The sequence below is a fragment of the Pteropus alecto genome, unplaced genomic scaffold (assembly GCF_000325575.1).
Source record: "Pteropus alecto unplaced genomic scaffold, ASM32557v1 scaffold5, whole genome shotgun sequence".
NCBI lineage: Eukaryota > Metazoa > Chordata > Mammalia > Chiroptera > Pteropodidae > Pteropus > Pteropus alecto.
In genome coordinates, this window is record NW_006441953.1 from 28,678,195 (window position 1) to 28,697,003 (window position 18,809).

At 52.0% G+C, this 18,809-nt stretch overlaps 1 protein-coding gene across 1 annotated transcript in view; it reads left to right on the forward strand.

Moving 5' to 3' along the window:
- Nucleotides 1-18,809, forward strand: part of CLNK (cytokine dependent hematopoietic cell linker) — a 96,469-nt gene that overhangs the window by 14,916 nt on the left and 62,744 nt on the right. The window contains exon 3 of the mRNA XM_015594845.1: nt 10,236-10,307. Coding sequence (XP_015450331.1) covers nt 10,236-10,307 — 72 coding nt within the window. The remainder of the gene's footprint in view (nt 1-10,235; nt 10,308-18,809) is intronic.

An 18,809-nucleotide genomic window follows, 5' to 3' on the forward strand; every position in this document is an offset into this window, starting at 1 on the left:
AGGAAAAGGCTCTGGGGTCTGCCTTGGGAGAGAGGTGGGTGTTACGAGAAGGAATTACAGCCCTCATCCATGGGTGTTGGTCTATCTGCGGGTATAGCTGCAGAAGGACTAATCCATTATTATGCACCCCACTTTAGAGATGAGAAACATGTGACTCAGGACAGTAAAATCATTGCCCTGAGTCAGAAACCCAGGGTCTAATCACAGATGGGCCATATACCAGCTATTTCTGGCACCTAAGCTGACCTCATCCTCGACAGGGCACCACAAATGGCAATGGTTCGGGGTGCGTTAGCCAGTGTGGTGTTTCGGTAAATTTTATAAATGTTTAATAAACAGCTCTTTGGGGAAAAAATATGCATACACACACACACACAAGTTGGTTATAAATATTAAAGAAATAAAGGATGTACGGTATGTAATTTATAAATAATAATGACATATGCAGTATTCTTTACTGTGAATTTCTATATAGCCCATTGATTCTCACAGAACGATTTTGATTTTTGCTGAACTCCCCAACCCACGCCTGCAGTTGACAAATGAGTACAGTTCTGACACCGATAGGGATCGATCCTTCCCTTTACGTTCATGAGTAAAACAGATGTGACGCTCCCTGGCAGCAGTGATGGCAGCAGAGCGACTTCTTCGTCGAATCAGAAAATAATGCTGAAAACTGGGAAAACGTGTCCTCGGGTTTTGTGCTATTCACAGTGTCGCCCCTACAGATATGACACAGCTTTCAATTAAATCTGCTTTATCAGCTTTCCCTCCATCGCTCTCGTAAGTTAGTCTATTGACAAAGCGAAAGGTTGAACTCTGGTCTGTAGCATGTGGTGTGAATGCTCCTGCCATGGCCGAAGTCACCAGCAGTGTGAAGTCGCTGAACGAGGAGTTGGGAAGAATCCACGCCAGCTTATTTCCATCACACGCAAACAGCATCCAGACGACAGCTAATAACAAACTGCAGCAAAATTATTAGGAAGCGGAGCGTTGCGAGGGTTTATTGCCTCTGTTTTTCATATAATTCATTCCATTGTAATTTTATACAATTTAATTTTTAATGACGGTGTTTAGCAACTGGCTTTTAAAATCCCTGCCGTTTTAACCACCAGCTCTGCCGTGCATGCAGTTCGAGTCACCCCACGACGGCAGTGCCAACCCAGGGGACACCACACTCATGTCCCCTTCCCCTGGCAGGTCCGATGCTGAAGGTCTCATTACTGACTCTCTGTTAAACTAAACCTCAAGCTTTCCCAGACTGCCAGTGACCAGCTGACCTTGGAAAGGTGTTCGACCTCAGACTCATTTCCTTCTTTCCGAAGCGGAGATGGTTGCACCTTCATCACAGTGTCCCCGTGAGGGCTATAGCAAAGTGGCCAGCTCTGTGACCAGGGGGTATAGCTGCTCAGTGAGTTTTCATTCTGCAAGAATTCACATCTGGAGATGGCAAGCTTCGCGTGAGGCAGAGGCCACCCGAGAACCATCCGCCTGGCCCTCTCGTTCTCCCCCAGTGCGGCAGGTGCCTCTGAAGGCGGCCAGGACGTTCACGGCACTTGGCCAACCCCCTGGCTCTCTGCTTCCTCCTGAATCTTAAGTGCCACCAGATCTGTGCTCCAGGCACAGACACGGACGAAGCCAAGCAGTTAGATAAGCCGGAGCAGGGGAAAAGATAAAACGTCAGGAAACTGGCTTTTTTGTTCTTACTTAAGGTCTCGCTCACATACAGTATTACATTAGTTGCAGGTGTATGACCCAGTGATTCGACATTATCATCACTTACGAAGCGATCGCCCTGACGTCTAGCGCCCCTCTGTCACCGTATAAAGCCATTACGGTATCATCGACTACGTTCCCCGTGCTGTGCCTTACATCCCCGCGACTTATTTATAACTGGAAGTCTATAGCTTATTCGCCTTTACCTCATTCACCCATCTGCCCACAGCCCTCTCCTCTGACAGCCCCGAGTCTGTTTCTGCTTTGATTTGTTTTGTTTGTTTAGCGTCCACATATAAGTGGTGTTTGTCTTTCTCTGTCTGACTTATCTCACTAGCTTATTCGCCTTTACCTCATTCACCCATCTGCCCACAGCCCTCTCCTCTGACAGCCCCGAGTCTGTTTCTGCTTTGATTTGTTTTGTTTGTTTAGCATCCACATATAAGTGGCATTTGTCTTTCTCTGTCCGACTTATCTCACTTAGCGTAATACCCTCTAGGTCCATCATGCTCACAAATAACGAGATTTCGACCTTCGTAGGACTGAGTAATATTCCATTGTGTATATATATCTATCAAAGCTTTGTTTTTTAAAAGGTTTCCAGGGGCAGGGACACGAAGGACAGGTTAATTCTGTGTGCAGGTTGGGAGAGGTGACGCAGGAGACTGCCACAGGGTCTCGGCCATTGTTACTTCCCCCGGGGACCCGCCTCAGTGCCCCAAGCCCAAGGTCCCAGGTCCCAGTGAGCGTCGGTGTCTGCCGAGGTTACTGCAAACCTTCCCCAGAGGTCTCCCTGCTTCGACCTCCCCCCAAACGGTCCATCTACTCTCCATCCCGCTGTCAAAGAGGTCCTGTGGGGACATCACCGATATCGGCGTGTCCCTCCGCCCAAGACCCTGCCATGGCTTCGCAGTTCTTTGGAGCCGACGTCTAAGGCCTCGCCCCGCCGGAAGCTCTTGGATCTCCTTCCAGATCCAGCTCTGCGCTCCGGTGCAGCCACCCCAGCCTCCTCCCGGTGACTCAACACCCCAGCCGTGTGCCTGCTCCCTGGCTTTTCCCTCGCTGTCCCCGGGCCTGGCGCTCTTCCTGCAGAGGCCCCATCGCTGGCCCTGTGGTGCCCTCCCCCATCTCACCGGCTCGGGGAGGCCCGCCTCCGCCGCCCCATGGAAGGGTCACCCTGCCCACACGTTTATCGGGACTGTCGGCCTTTTCCTCCCAAAGACAGAGATCCCTTTCTGTTTCGTTCCAGGCAAGAATCTTTGTTTCATTCACTGATGTGTCCCAAGCACTGGGAACGATTCCTGACCTGCCCCGTGAACTCAGACGGGGAAATAATGTATTGCTGAGTTCACTGTGATAAAGATGTCCAGCCCAAATATTTACTGAGAACGTACATTCCAAGCACTGTTTTAGGCATTTTGCAAGCATCATCTCATTTATTTCTCACAATGCTCTCAAAAGCTAACAAAATCTCAACACCTGCCCCCCCGCTCCGTGCCGAACGATGCTATTCCAGAGCCCCTGGGAAGCACAGATGAGAAGATGTGTTATAATGATGAGCTCTCTGGGTATGATTATTTTTTGATAAGCGCTTTGGAAACCGACGTCGCCAGACAATGTATAAAGATAGTTCTGCGGCAGCTCCGAGCTCATCAGGGCAGGAAAGCAACTGGGCGAAAAGAACAGCATCTAAGCCCTGAGGTAAGGCTGGGATCCCGGCCGCTCTCTGTTTCCATGACACCCACCACGATGCAGTAGAAAGAAACGGTCCTTGAGTTAGACGAGACTGATGTGAACGCCCAGCTCAGACCCGCACAGCTGTGTGGCCACAGGCGACGTGCGTGGCCTCTCTGGGCTTCTTTTGCTCCATCCATAAAGTATAACCTATCCACAGGAATAAGAGTGGGTGGCACTTCGTAGGCGCTTAGGCCCACGCGGCCATTACGCCAAGTTTTAGGGACTCATTGCAAACTCATGCCTCTTCCTCGGACGGTGACGTGGGACAGAGCTGGCGTTAAGTCACAGCTGCACACACCGAGTCCCACCCACCTCTGCAAGCCCTTGCTGTGGGTGGCGCCTGTCACTAAAAGCCAGGCGTACAGAGAGAGGCACAGTCCTGTCATCTTTCTGCTGAGGGACGGGAGCAGGTTACGTGAGCTCTCTCAACACTCATCGGCTGAGACAGAAACAAGAGGCCGCAGAAACGAGAAAGCTCGCCTTTGGTGTCACTCTGTGAGCCTCGTCGTCGTGGGCATTTTGAGATGCGGGGGCTGTGGTTATGCTGCTTTCTCTGCTTACAGACGTAGATTTGAGGAACCAGGCCCACCCTGAGGCAGACCGATTGCTCATGGTGGCTGCCATTGGGGAGCAAAGCAGGGGCCGTAGAGAGAGAACTGTGAAGTGAGGGGCAGGGGCCAGACCATGTGGGACACGGGCTGTCGCTGCAGGCAAGCGGAAACGCCAGGTTTTCGATGAGCACCATGGAAGGAAGAAAAGAGACGAGTGACAAAGGTGCCCGAGGTTCCCGGAGAAGAGAAGGAGGAGCCGGCACGTGGCCTCGCTTTCCTCCCCCTCCTGCCCTGCCTTGACTTCCCTTCCTCTCCTGGGACCTTCTGGAGGCAGAAAGTGCTGGACCAGGCGTGGAGGAAAGAACATGGCCTTGGGGGGCTCGTTCCTCCGGAAGCCCCTCCCCTACGCTCCCGCAGACCACAGGACACCGTTTCTGTCCCTTTTACTCTTGGGTTTTTGTCGGGTGTGTACTAACCAGGCACAAATCAAGTTTTTGTTCTGAGGGGTTTTTTTAAATACGCATATTGCTTTTTTCATGTTGTTTTCTATCGCGCTTCCAGAATCTTTGAGGCAGGACCATCTATAAATTAAATTCCACGATGAAGAGATCTATAGACCCAGAAAAAGGGTAATTCACTGTTGTTACTGTATTTGTGTATTGCATACATTCATGGTCTCTCGGGAGCTACAACCTCTGACGAGACAGAGAAAAGGAAGAAGCAAGCTTTTGAAAAGATGAGATGCAAGGCTCTGCTGGTTCGTTTGGTTTTGTTTTCGTTTTGTTTTTGGTTCTTGGTTCATTTGTTTCCTTTTGCTGAATCCAAATTGAAACAAAAAAGAAACGAGGAAGGCATAGTGATGACGAGTAACTGGACTTCGGTGCGATTACTTTGGAGTGTGTGTAGATCTCAAATTATAATGTTGCGCACTTGAAACGTACGATAAAAAATAAACTCTTAAAAAAGGATAGAGGAAAGAAGTTTTATGGGGTTTCTTGAAACCTGAACATAAAGGATTCGGGATTACTTTCTTCTTCTCTAAATTAGGTTATCTATTGCCTTCCTTTCTCTCAAGAAAATTAAAAAGAAAAGGGAGAATTTATTTAGAAGACACACGAAAAAGACTTGTAATTGGAGGACAAGCCCGGGGCAAGCCAAGGCCACGTGGCGGGGGCCACGAGCACCACGCGTGGAGCCGGGCGGAACCGCCATCCGCATCCGTCTCTCTTCCCTGGGCCCGCGTGTTCTCAGCTGTACAACTGACAGGTGTGAGCAGATGACATCGACCTTTCCACCGAGCCGTGTGCTCTGAGAAACTTTAAAACTCTAATTCTGAGAAAGGAAGGAGCTAAATTCAGACACCGCCTTCCGCTCTGCCTCTGCAACCCGTAGGCAGAGCCGGTCTATTCTAGCACATTCTGGATCCATCTTCTGCCTTAATAAACAAGAGTTAGTAACGCCCTGAAGAGAGTCCTGCCTCCATCTCGGAATCTTCTCGTGCACAAACATTTCCTCTGCTGCTGTTCTGTGTGAGGTGAATGACAGCGGCTCAGGTGGCACCTGCACACACCAATGATGGCCACGCAGGTGGCGGTCCCTGAAAACCGAAGCCTGATTCATCTCAACAGAGAGCTAGAGCCTCTCTCCAAGTCAGGAAAGCTGGAGGAGGGATCCCAGGGGCCGGAAGGAGGTTCAGGGAGGGGCTACATCCTGGACAGGTGTTAAGTCCCCCGGGCAGCTGTCAGAGCTGTGCCCACAGGGAAAGTCAAGACACAGCCAGGTGGGCTGTCCTGCAGCCAGGTAGCCATTCAAGTCGGGAGCAAAGGAAGGTAGGAAGCTGTGGGGGGAAAGCTGTGACACTGGGGATGAGCTCCTCGCTCACCGGCTTGGCTCCCTCTCACGTGGCTGCCAGCTTTGTGCAGGGAGGACCGGAGCACCGCTTACATCTTGTCCACCTGCATCCCCAGTCCTAACACAATACCCAGCACACAGCAGCTACTCGGTAACTATTTGCCTTGAAGATGGCACCAGGCTCTGCTTCCCAGTTCCAATTCAGTTCAATAAAGGACTTGAGTCTGAGAGCGCTTGGTTCCCATGACCAGAGTCAGCCTTTCAGGGGCTATTTAAGAGGCTGGAGGATGAGGGGAGCCCAGAAGGGGTTTGGGGGCCTGGGAAGCAGGGCTGTCACCCAAAACACCTGGGCACCATCGCCTAGCCAAGATGACACAGAAGATCAGCCATCACAGGGTACGAATAGGTGAGGGACAGAAAATAAAAGATCTCATTGTGGTCAACTCATTACTGAGTGGCCATTCTTCTCAAGTTCCTCTAGGAAGGGTCACCGGCCGGGGTCAGGGGCCAGTCACCTAATATAAAAATGTAAGATAGTAGGGAGTGCGTAGCGAGGCTTTATGAGCCTGAGCAAATAGGCCTTATGTAAATATACTCAAATTCAAACTTTAAAACAATCCAGTGGCAAGGAGCCTGGGTGTGCCCTTGAATTTTTCTGAGTTCAGCAATATATACATAAAAGGTGTCTAGCACCAAGCTACAGCGCGTCAAATCCCCAACAGAACTGGGCCTTGCTCTGGTGCTCAGGGGCAGGGCTACGCTCCCAGGTTTAGAAGAAGCTGTGTATAGGAATATACAACTGGAAAGAAGTTTGCACGCACCACCCATGCAGCTTAAGGACCAACTGGAAAGAGCGAAATGGGAAGCTGTTTGAGACGGCCGATGTGCTATTTTAAGGCAGGTCGGAGTACAGCATTCTGCTGCAAAAATAATTAGAGCGGCCTGTCACACGCAAGAGCGAAGAGGTGGAGAACCAGATTATTCTGGAATTTGCCGGAGTCTTCTGGAATGAGCTAAAAAACTTTTGAAAATTGCTCTGACATTTTCAGGAGTCATGGAAGGTTAAAAAATTGGCTGCAGAAAGAGTCTAGCTGATTTGGTTTGTAGATTTGCAAAAAAAAAATCCTTCCGGATGTTACTTAAGTGCCATCTCTGCTCACGCTTCCACACTGAGTAAGCAGCGTGTGTGGCAGACGGACACTCGATTATCTCATCTCCTGGGGCTCACGTCCCTCCCTTCACTGTGAGTGAGCCTGCGACGGCTTCTAAACAATACGGGATGTCATTCCCGTGACTGCGTTACCTAAGATTGCAAACTTCCCTCTCGTCTCTTTGGTTTGCACATTTTGATGAAGCAAGTGGCCGTTTTAGGGGACGCACACATGACAAGGAACGGGGGGCAGCTTCCGGCCTACAGACATCAAGGGACGGAGGCTCTTGGTCCGACGGGCCCTAAGAATCTGAATCCTGCCAACAATGATGTGAACTTAGAAGCAGGTGAGCTTTGAGATAAGACCTCAGCCTTGGCTGACACCTCTACTGCAGCCTCAACGGAGAAACCAGGGAAGCTTTCCTTAAATTCCCGACCCACAAAAACTATAAGGTAATAAACGTATGTTGCTTAAGCTGCTCAGTTTGTGATAATATTGACACACGGCAATAGATGGCTAATACAGCACAACACCATATTTAAGGGAGAAACAAAAGGTAATGTGACATCACTAAAAATGCTTAAATAGCAACGTCTTCTTGTCCTTCTGAGGGCATGTAACAGAAACTCAGAGAACAGAATTGATCCTCACAGAAGAATTGATCGATCGTATTAGGGAGAAGAAAATCCCACAGATTCATAAGGGGAAAAAAAATTCCATGGACTCTTTATGAAAGTAGAAAGTTTCATGGGTTGTAAGAAAAGGAATCTTACAGATGCCTGAATAAGGTCCATGGTGACACGACCACGAAGCAAGAGGGACAGAGGGCAGAATGGCAGCCGCGGCTCTCGGAGGACCGTGCAAATGGATACGGTGTCGCATGTCTAAGCTGGACTCAAACAAGGATCTCAGGAGACCCTTTAAAACAGTTAGAAGGGCCACCACGCTTTGAACAGTGACTCTTCCTACTGTCAAAAACCAAGGCCATTCTCTGGCGTTCATCTCCCAGAAGCTGAGAAAAGGTAGACGGCTTATTTCTCCAGAAGCACGTCAAGGCTCTACGGTAAACCCAGCGATCACACCGGAGAAGCAGCAGGTGATGGTGTCGATATTTTCAACATTCTTGCACCTGGAGGTGGAGTGACAAAAACCGAATTGGTCAAAGAGATCGTATCACATGGAGAGATGTGACCTGCGCTGAACCTATAGGTCACGCAGTAGTTTACTAGAACATTCAAAGGCATTCATGGTGCACAGGAAGAAACTTCTAGAATTAAGGCCGATGACATAACGCTAAGGTTTTGGAAGTACTGGATTCGAAAATGAGTTCGAAGTGCCTGAAGTGGCTGAGGGGGGTGATCGACAGGCTGCTCTGGAATCGGCTTAACTAGAAAGGGGTACTTGCTGCACGTTGGCGGGTGGAATGGCATCCAGGGGGCCTGAAAAACAAGGAGGGGGCCGATGCCAAGCTGGAGTACCGCTTCCGGGAGTGGGGGCGCGGGGCGGGCAGAAAGAGAGACTCTTAGGGGTCGCTTGTCAGGATCCGGTAACAAATTAGCCAGACGGCGATGATGAATAGGGAAGCTGACCAGGCTGCTGGTCTGGAAACTAAGCGGGCAGTGGGGCCACTTGCCGGAGAAAAGGTCTGGGTTTGAGGGAGGATAACCTATCAGAAAGGCCCAGAAAATAGGGAGATGTTCATATCTAGAACTTAGGGGAGAAATCGGAGTGCAGATACAGGCTTACGAGTCAAATTCTAGCCGGACAGGAAAAACAACAATGAAATAACGAACTCTCTGAAATAATTTAATCATTTGAAATTATGAAAAAATTGAAGAATAAAATGAAAAAAAAAAACAAAATAATGCCATCGTCCTTCTAGATGCTCAATGAACACAGTGACCAAACACATGCAAACAACTCGCTCCGTTTTCCACACACCGCGTTGATTGGCTGCACACACAGTCCCGGATGGAGGAGGGATCATAGGTCATCGTCGGGCAGTTCCCGGAGCCCTTTATTGGCGTGTACATCCACGCGAGTCCACCGAGGGCCCACCGCGGGCCAGGCGCCGACCCAGCCCCGCGGAGGCCAAGGCCCGCGATCCCTGCCCTCACAGAGATGGCACATTGGCAGGTTTATCAAACAAGTTCCAAGTTAGAACAAAAGCAAAATCGCAGCTCAGACAAATGCTGTGAAGGAGCCGGTCCCAGAGGTCAGGGGAGGTCTCGCTAAGGAAGGGCCGCCTGCCCGAGCTCAGAGCCCGAGCTAGAGTAAAGGATGAGAAGGAAGACAGTGGCGTTTCAGAAAAGGGGGACAGTGCCTGAAAGAAGGGGTGAACAAAGAAAGTCCAAGGGCCAAGAAGCAGCAAGTTTGGCCCAGGCGGCGAGAGCCTGGAGGACGGTGTGTCTGAGGCGCTGAGCAGGCGGCCATCAAGACACACGAGGGAGGAGGCTCCCTCAGTAAGTGGCGGGTAAAGCCCATAAAACGCCGACGAAAGAAAAGAAAGTGTATTCTGCTTGGCTAATTAAATGAACTAAGGTGCGTAATAGTGACGGTCCACGATCATGTACACCTCAATGAATTTTAACAAGTAAACTCAATTTAAAATAATTCAATCTCTTCACAGAAAACGCCATATGGCAAAGTGCCTGAATTACATAGGAGTTAAGTACGTATTATCTGAATCCGAGTGGCTGTCGTTAAATAGTCTGCCTTCCTACCCCAGATGACGTTTGCCAGTTTGGGGTCAAATTCGACTAGCATAGGAAAGCATCTAGAACAAGCCTTGGCCCACGGGCACTGTTGGACAGCCTCCCGTCAACCATGTAGTGAAGGTATGATGCTCTTCGTTGCGCAGAGCACCGTCACCGAGACTCAGAGGTGAAGGAGTGTCCCACGGGGGCCCTGCTGACGTGCGAGGGGCACATCACGTCCTCGTCCTCCCCGAGGAGTTTCTCCCATCCCCCGCTACTGCCCCCCGTGAAGTAAACTCTTACATTAAAAAAATAATAGTAATTTAAAGTAATTAAATTATTTAAAATGTGGATTTTTTTTAAAACCCTAATAGAAATGCTAAGAGAGATTTGGAAATACATGTGAGACATTAATTCCTAAAATCTGACCGGGTGGTTGTTTCTAAGAAGGAAAGCAATGCCTTCCCCCCCCCCCACCCCCACCCCCAGCTTCTTACTCCTTCCTGACTATACTCTGTTTTCTTTCTTCCCAGGGGCAATAGAAGGACAACCAAAGAAGGACCCAGCGACTTGAAATTCCAGAACTTCTCTCTGCCGAAAAACAGGTGAGAATATTTTGTTTATTAATAGAGGAGTGAAAAGTTTGATTCTGTGGCAAATAAGCTGACCGTCACACACACACACACACTCTCTCTCTCTCTCTCTCTATTTCTCTCTCTCTCTCTCTCTCTCTCTCTTTCTCCTCTCCTGCCTCTCTCTCTCTCTCTCTGTCTCTCTCTCCTATCTCTCTCTCTCTCTCTGGTAGTGATCTTAGCGGTTATGTGGAGACCAAGGTCCAGAAGGAGAAGGGACTTGACGAGGTTGACCCTCTAGCCCCAGTGTGATGCAGGTATGGGCTGAGACGCTCCTGACGTCCACAGCGCCTCAGACCAGGGCTATTTCCACCACCCACTCCGGTGTCTAAACAGCCCAAGAGACAGCCACTGGGAGAGAAGCCTCCGTGGTTCAGTGGGTGAATGATTTAGGTGACGGAGTATGGATGGGTCAGGCCTCGAGTCTACCATCCGATCTCACGCAAGGAGACTAGAGGGACCCACCTGCTGTATGGATTCCTTTCTTTGTCCTTCAACTGAGAAGGACATTTACTGAGCAATTATGTCCTGAAGACTGGCACAGGCTACTGAAAATGCAGACTCAGAAGGCAAAGTCCTGGCTTCAGCCAACTCGACCCTCAGAACGGAGGCCAAGGGGCTAAAACCACTGACAAGAGACGGATTCCGACATCAAATCTAGCTCCGCCGTGGACCAGCTGTCTGGCTCCGGGCCACGCTCCCATGCCCAGGGGGGTTGCAGGGCTCCCCCTCCCCAGGCCCTGCCGGAGCGTTCTCTGTGTCCAGGGGCACCCGAGGATCTCTCTCTGTGTTATGCCAGTCCCCACATTCCAATCTACTTCAACTCAAGCCAGTCACCAAACACTCGTTCAGTTCCTACTATGCGCCAGACACAGGGAGCATTCCTGAGACCCCGAGATTGGCTCGAAGATACATTTTTCCCATAGCGAAGTGAACGAATGCCTGCAAAACAGAACTCTTGAAATATTTTCAGGACCACATTAAGCAAAAGGAAATTTGTGACCGTTCTCAGACTTCGTCGATGTTTACGCTACATTTAAGTAATGCACTTGGAGTTCATTTTTCTTGTTTCTTGACAATAGCGAGAGATGGGAGACGGAAGGGTTAGAAGCCTTCCTTCCAACAGAGATGGTTGCAGCAATTACATACATCAAAGCAATACATACACTTACATTTGGGGGGAAGAAAGAGAGAGAAGTGCTTTTATTCTGAAGTAAATGATTTCAGGCTGTGTCATAGCATGCTCGAGATACATTCAAAAGAGCAACGGACGATGTTTCTGCAACCTGTTCTAAACCATTTATAAACCCACATTTTTAAAAAGAATTCTCATCTCCATACAAATCCCTGTACCACTGCATATTTTATAACGAAAGAATTATATGAATATGGTAGTATTCGAGATCTATAAATCAAATCAAAATGTCTGAAGTCTAGATATTTGGGTCTACTGTCTTCCTTTAATAACTATTAAACCGACGTGCTCATCTTCCATACAAGTTATCGTTCTCGGCGTCTGCTGACGACGAAGGTCGGGGTGTCACGGAGTAGGACACATCCTCGGGGCTGGGTTTCCACGCCCGCCGACCTGCTCACTAGCTGAGCGGCCCCGCTCGCACCAGCAAGGCCATTTCAGCGTCTCGTGTATTTTAGAGAATATTTGTTCACCATTGGTCCCCTGCACCTACAGCAGTTCCTGTGTTTGGAGCCCAGATGAGGGGCCTCTGCGGTGTGCCCGGAAGGTCGTAGTTTCTCAATAAACAACAAGGATCCCGGGCTCCAGGTCCACACACCTAGGCACTGCTGTTAAGAGCGTACGGCTGGCATCTCGCGGGGTCCCATCAACCCCACGGTTAAGTTTCCCTTTCATGGCAGAGAAGGACACAGTTTGGAGAGGGCAGTTGACGTCCCCAAGGCTCAGTCGTGGGTCGTGGTGTGCTAAATCTTGCCACTGACACCTAAAGCCACCCGGCGCTCCATGCCGATGCCCTCGCCACGGCCGCCCCTTTGTTGGGTGCAGGAGTCAGCTCTCCCGAGGGGCACAGAGGGCTGGCCACGCCCACCGCCCCCCCAAACCCAACACGCATGGACGTCCCGGTCACAGACAAAGTAAAATACTGAGCTGCGTGCTGGGGCCCCGCCTGGATGATACGGCCCAGGACATTATCCCATAAAACCACACGATCACTATGGAACTGCATCCATTACCCACGACCTGTCCACAGTATTGACGTGAACGTGCCCTGGAACGTCCCGTGGAACTCCTCTGCCGAAAGCCCCGGTACCACTTCTCTTCGGTACCGTTTCCCCACGTGGGGAGGAACAGCAACGTGCTGATCGATGTTTTCCGATCAAGTTCAAACCCGAATCAGCCGCCGAACACCTAATGCGTGCCAGACGCCGTGAAAGGGACGTCAACATTTAACCCTCGCTGTGGTGCTGCAGTGGGTGTTACTCCCGCTTTACAGACGGGGAGAGAGAGCCTGAGAGAGGGTGTACATTTGGGTCTCGCCCCCAGAGCGACTAACTGGTCCGGCGGGATTTGGGTGGAGCCCAACCCGGATCGAGTTAGATCACGATTTCTGGGTTCTCAGTTATCGTAACTTTCTTCTGCGTTGATATGTTCATGTGACTTTCGCTTTCTAGTCCTGTGAGTCTTGACCCTGCTCGTGTCTGGACCCTCCACCCTGGAGAAGGGACATGAGCATCATGCTCCAGAGAAGCATAGTGGAGTTTCCCAGAGTGTGGTCCCTGGACCAGCAGCATCAGAATCATCTGGAACTTTCTTAAAAATGCAGATTCTCAGGCCGCGCCTACTGAATCAGCAACTCAAGTGTCGGAGCCCAGGCATTGGGGCTTAACTAAGCGCCCCTGGTGATTCTGATGCCGTCCAAGTTTGAGAACGTTGACCATTCCCAAGAATGCAAGCTTTGGAGCTTAGAGTGAGAGGCCGCTGGCCCCGGCGCTCACTCAGCCCCTGCCCTGTATGTCACAGTAAATGGGATGGAGAGAAGACAGAAAATGGGGACCCATGTGAGAGGGTGGGGGGGGATAGAAGAGAACATTCCCCCACCTGGGAGAGGTGACTGCACTGGGGACTGGGAAAATCAGAGACGAAGACACAGACCCTGCCATCGAGATGCTCAGTCTACGCTTGGGGGCGGGGGACGTAAAAACAAATAAGACGCTGTGCCGTGAGCAGTGACAGAACCAGAGGCAGGCCCCAGGGGAGCACGCGGGAGGCTAAGGGTCAGGGAGGCGGAGGGCTTGCCCGAGTTCACATTCTAGTGAGTAACAGAGTCAAGGTTCTAAGTTGCGTCTTCCCATCCCAAGTGCAAGTCTCTGTCCTTCCTCGTTCTTGGCAGTGCTATTATCACCCGCATCACTGACACTTCGCACATCCAGACCCACCTCACTGAGGATCAGCGTGGTCTCTTCTGCCTCGAGCACCTGCGACAAAGCTTGATTCCAGGAGGACCCAGTGCCCTGTTCTATTCTGTGCATGAAGGCCAGGCCTTCTCAGAGACAAGACGGGCGGCTACTGCTGCTCATCGGCCCTTGACCTACCTGGTTTTCTCCACCTGTTCCCCAGCTGCCCTGAGAATCCGTGGCACTGAGAGGTCGTTAAGAATCACTCCGCTCCCTCCGGCCCCCCGCACCGTGCAGAAAGCGGAGCGTCTCCCTGAAGATCTTACAAGCGGACAGCCTTATGGGGCCCACAGGGGATGCTTCGAACCCAGTGTGGCGTCTGCCAGCTTTCCTGTGCTCGTCCACGAGAAGCTGTTACCTGGTAGATGCTCATTAAACACACCAGAGGGAGGGGAGGATGGAGGGAGAACAGAGTCAGGACCCACTAGGATTCACTAGGATGCCGTTAGCTCGTCCCCTTCCCAGTGCCCGGCACGTATTAGATAGACTTAAAGAGGCAATAAAAGGAACTTTAAACAGAAGAAGGACAGGGAAAAGAAGGGGTAGGAAACAGAACAGGTAGGGAGGGGTCAGAGAGGGTGAGGGGGTGGGGACTCAGGAGTCAACCCGCCAGGGGGGTGTGCAGCTGGGCATGGCACACCGTCCTGCTCGGCTGCTCACACCGGTCTGCTGGACGACCCACCAAATGCCGAGTCTTTCTGTTGTCATCTTTTACAGTTTGTCAGGGACAGAGACAGCTTATGTGAAAGGGATTATAGGTCGCAAGACAGGCTTTCTGTCCTCAAAGAACTTAAAATCTAGTTGAGGAAAGAAAAAAATATATATGAGAAAGGTTAAAAAGATGAGATTTAAATAAGGAATTAATTATAAACGACTCTTTAACCATCCTAAGTATGTCATCAGAGCCAGCGCGGCAGGAGCTCAGAGCCGGGGAGGGCCCCGGCCCCTGGTCGGGTCAGATCCTGACCGGATGAGGCCAAAGGGGCCTGGGGTGCGAGCTTGTACCGTTCTGAATGGCAGCAAAGGCTTTCCCAGGACCCCTTCGGGGAGTCACGTACTCCCAAATATTTTTTTTGTAAAATTCAATAGAAAAGAGATCACTGAAACTAATCAAGGATTCCTTTGACAAAGAACGAACCCACTTACTCGCTCACGAAATACGAGCCTTGACCCAGTTACGCCTCGGCAGGAATTTCATCCGCTTCAAAGGGCTGCAGGGCTGGGAGATGCTCTCCAATCTCGCATTTGCCGTGAAAAATCAACGTAGAGCCGGGACCGAGGGTGTTTACCGGGCGGGGGAGGGGCGCGCCCCCGTGGAGCAGATCCCCCGTGTGTGGACACTCCGGGGCTTGGCGGGGCGGGACGGGCTGTGGGGAGACCCAGGCTTGGGCTGCGCTGCGTGTCTGGGCTTCCTTGGGCACGTGAGCATTCACTCGCTGAGTCATTCAGACCTTCATGTTCATCCGACAGCACAGTTGTGTGCACGGGCCATGTTCCAGGCACTGCGTTAGGTACCTGGTCTCCCTTTTAGGAGCTGGGGGCTGGTGGAGGAGGTTTGAGGAATCACTGTGGATTCCATTCTGGTTTTATGAGTGTGGGCTCCAGTGGACAGATGGCCGATGGTCAGGGGAGGGCTTTGGGGCCACATCCACTGCCCGGGCCATCACGACGTCGTCCTTAGACTGCGACATCCCAGCCCTTCCCTCTCCAATCCATCATTTTCAGAAACAGGCGCGGCTCGGAGCATCCTTCATCCGCTGCCTTAGGATGCTCCGCCCTGCCCCCAGGCCGGCAGCCCCTCCCGCCGCCTACTCCCCGCGCTCTCGCTCTCGCTCTCGCTCTGGGCATTTCCAACCCTTGCCTCCCACAGCTCCCTATGCAAACGCCACCTCCCTCCCGGAGGCGGAGAGGCAGGACGGTGGGCCTGGCCATCACACGGGTCAGGGGGGTCAAAAGCCACCATGAGCTCCTCCAGGGATCACCCCATGCCTCAGTCGGCCCCTCTGCAAAGTGAAAGCGTAACCCACGGTTCCGTTCGGCACTGACGTCGTGACACCGACTTAAAGGCACCGCCCACCGAGAACCGCCGCCAGGTCTGGGTGAGATAACCTCGTCACGTGCACAGATCCCGACGCAGAGCACGTCACGGAGGAGAGGGAAGGAGGGGACAGATCCGCAGACCTCAGATCCGCCTCCGTTTCTCTCTCGTTTATGTTAAACGTGACTTCGGCGACTCTTGAAAATATCATTTGTCTTCCAAAAGCCAGAGAATTCTATCCTAGAGCAGCCTTTTGATCTCAGGGTAGTCGTGCTCACCTTGGCAGCACAGATGCTAATTTCAGGGGCAGAATTTAAAGTGAGAGATGGCGCCGAGCCAGTTAATCGTGGAGGTTTGGGAGGAAGAGAGCGCCGGCAGAGTGAAATCACCGTGACCATTTCCCCAAGGTTTTGCTGCCGAATTCTGGGCCAACTGTGGGTGGGGGCCACAGGCACCGCACTCAGGGGGCAGTGAGGAACTCGTCCCCATTACAGGAGCCTGACCCTGGAGACAGGACCGAGTCTCGTCTCTATGGGACCAGAATAACACACCACCCAAACTTTGTCCCCGTGGATAAGTAGAACGCAGCAGCGCCATGCCTACCTCAGGCAGCTCTCCCAGGCAGCGAGGGGGGAGGGGCGAGGGAGGGTAGGTCTAATTCAGTATCCTTTAAAACTTTTAAATTATTAGACATACTACATGACTGAGAAGTGTTCGATATGTATAATAATTCAGAAATTAAAACCCTTTATTTGCAATGAGGCTTAACTATTAAAAGCCACAAGCTTCTGGAGGTCAGTCAGCCTTGTTCGTTTCATATTCTGTGACCATCCCTACAGTAACGTGAACACCAGCCTCAGCAAGCCGCAGGTACGGAGGAGGCCCTGCCCCGCCCAGGCCCGGATATGCAAGGCAGCGGGGCTATGGGAAGCATGAGGAGTGGCCACCACGCTATACGACCCCACCCAGCTGTGGCCGGTTCACTCGTGGCCGTGTTATTGATGCTGTCGGCTACAGGAAACCAGGGTGCATCCTTGTAATTTCCTGGCAAGAGGCAGCTTGCTAACACATGGGTCTTGCTTGAGCACAGAGAAAACACATCAAATCTCCGTGAAGTTTGCTAGCAGCGTCTTCCTTTAATCACCCTGCTGCAAAGAGCATCAACGCGGGAGATTGTCACAGAGCTTGTCAGCTGCCGGTGTGGAGACAGTGTCCCCAAGGCAGCCAGACACAACCGTGGAGTCCGGGACGCCTCCCCAGACCCAGTCCTTCCCCAGGCCCTGGGGGGGTGGGGGACAGGCTCAGCTTCCCACTCTTCCCTCCCCACTTTGCGAGCTCAGCTGGAATAACAAGCCATTCCCCGCTTCTCCCAGGCCTCCCCTGCTAATTCATTCGGCTTGCACTGACGCACAGTGAGCCCTGGGGTGCCTGATCCCGGAGGATATGACATACGAATGAGCACCGTGGCTCTGGGACCCCACCGCGGAGCGCGGAGTGGATCAGATCCGCGGCTGTCGGACAGCCCTGACGAGCGCCGACTCCCAGACGCGGAGCTCGCCGACTGAGTTGTTGCTCTAGGCTGGTAAATAATAAGGGACTTAGAGCCTAACAAATCCGGCTCTGCCTAGTGCGGCTGCCACTTCAGGCAGCTCACCTCTCTTTCCTAAGCTCTAGTCGCATCTGCAAAGCAGGGAGAGTGGGCAGCCAGAGTCCAGCCTCGCTCGGGGTCCCCTTCCACCGGGTTCAGGCGCCAAAAGGCCTCAGTTCTGGAACCTGGAGCCACAATGGGGCGACAGTTCCTCCAACGGGCTTTCTAGCATTAATGGCCTTCGATCCTAAAAACCAGGAGAGGCCGAGATCTTTTAAAAAGGATGGAACCCTAATTTCAAAGCCCACGTTCTCTCCGGGGGCCCTAGGAGAGTGCACCCCGCATCCTGGAACCGGGGCGCAGGCCTGCGAGCCGCCTGCTGTCACTGCCACGCCCACAGGGAGCTCCCTGCACAGTCGTGCGCACACACGCATCATCCCCGGTCCGCAGATCTGGGGACCCTAGAGGCCAACGTCTCAGGGCTGAGGCCATGTGTGTGTTGAAAGCATCAAGACAGAGTCTCAGGCCTCCAACCAACCACCGGCTCCTTCTCACTGATCGCTTATAACTTCTGCAGAATCTCAGGCAACTGGAAAGGGTGCTGGCGGGGAGGGGTGCAGGGGGGTAACCGCCAGGGCTCTGAGTGGCCAGCGCCTGCAGGTCCCGGCTAGGCCGGCCGGGGTTCAGGGTCAGGCGGGCTGGCGTCAAGCCCCTCGCTCTCTGTGGAGCTGGGCAGGCTATGGGCTCTCTGGACCCCTGGTTCCTCACCTGTAAACTGGCAGCACCCCAGCTTACGGGGTCATCTTGTGTTATTACAACAGTGAACAGAACGCAGCAGCCTGAGCTGCAAGGTGGACTCGCGGGCTGCGGTCTCCTGGTTACTGATACTTCCCGGCTTAACTGTTCTGCGCCCAGTGTCCCTGCCACCAACCAGGCCTCATAAATATTTACACCCGGCATGTGTTGCGATGCTCAATTAATTGCCCCTGTGACGCACTCTGAGAGCCTCGGAGGAGAGGTGACGGCAGAGCCGGGGTTCTTAAAGGCACAAACGAGGCGGCTGGAGAAGCGACGTCTTCCAGAGCGTTCCATAGCCTGGGGCTTCAGATCGGTGCCCCACATCGGGGAAAAGGTGCTTCCAGAAGCACATTGTCCAGGGAGGAGTGTGGGGGGCGGGCAGGACCTCACCGGGAGATGACAAAGACGTGTACGGATAGCTTATCACAGAAAAAATGCCAATGGTCCAAAACCATTAAAAAAAAAAAAAAAAACAGTAAGAATTACTCCATCTCATTCACCATCAAGGAAGTGAGACCGAAAATCAGGGATCAGGTGCCAAGTAGGCAAAGTCGGTCTACAGGACGGATTTATGGTCGTGAGACACAGGGAGACGGTCCCTGCCCCTCTGAGCTTTGGGATA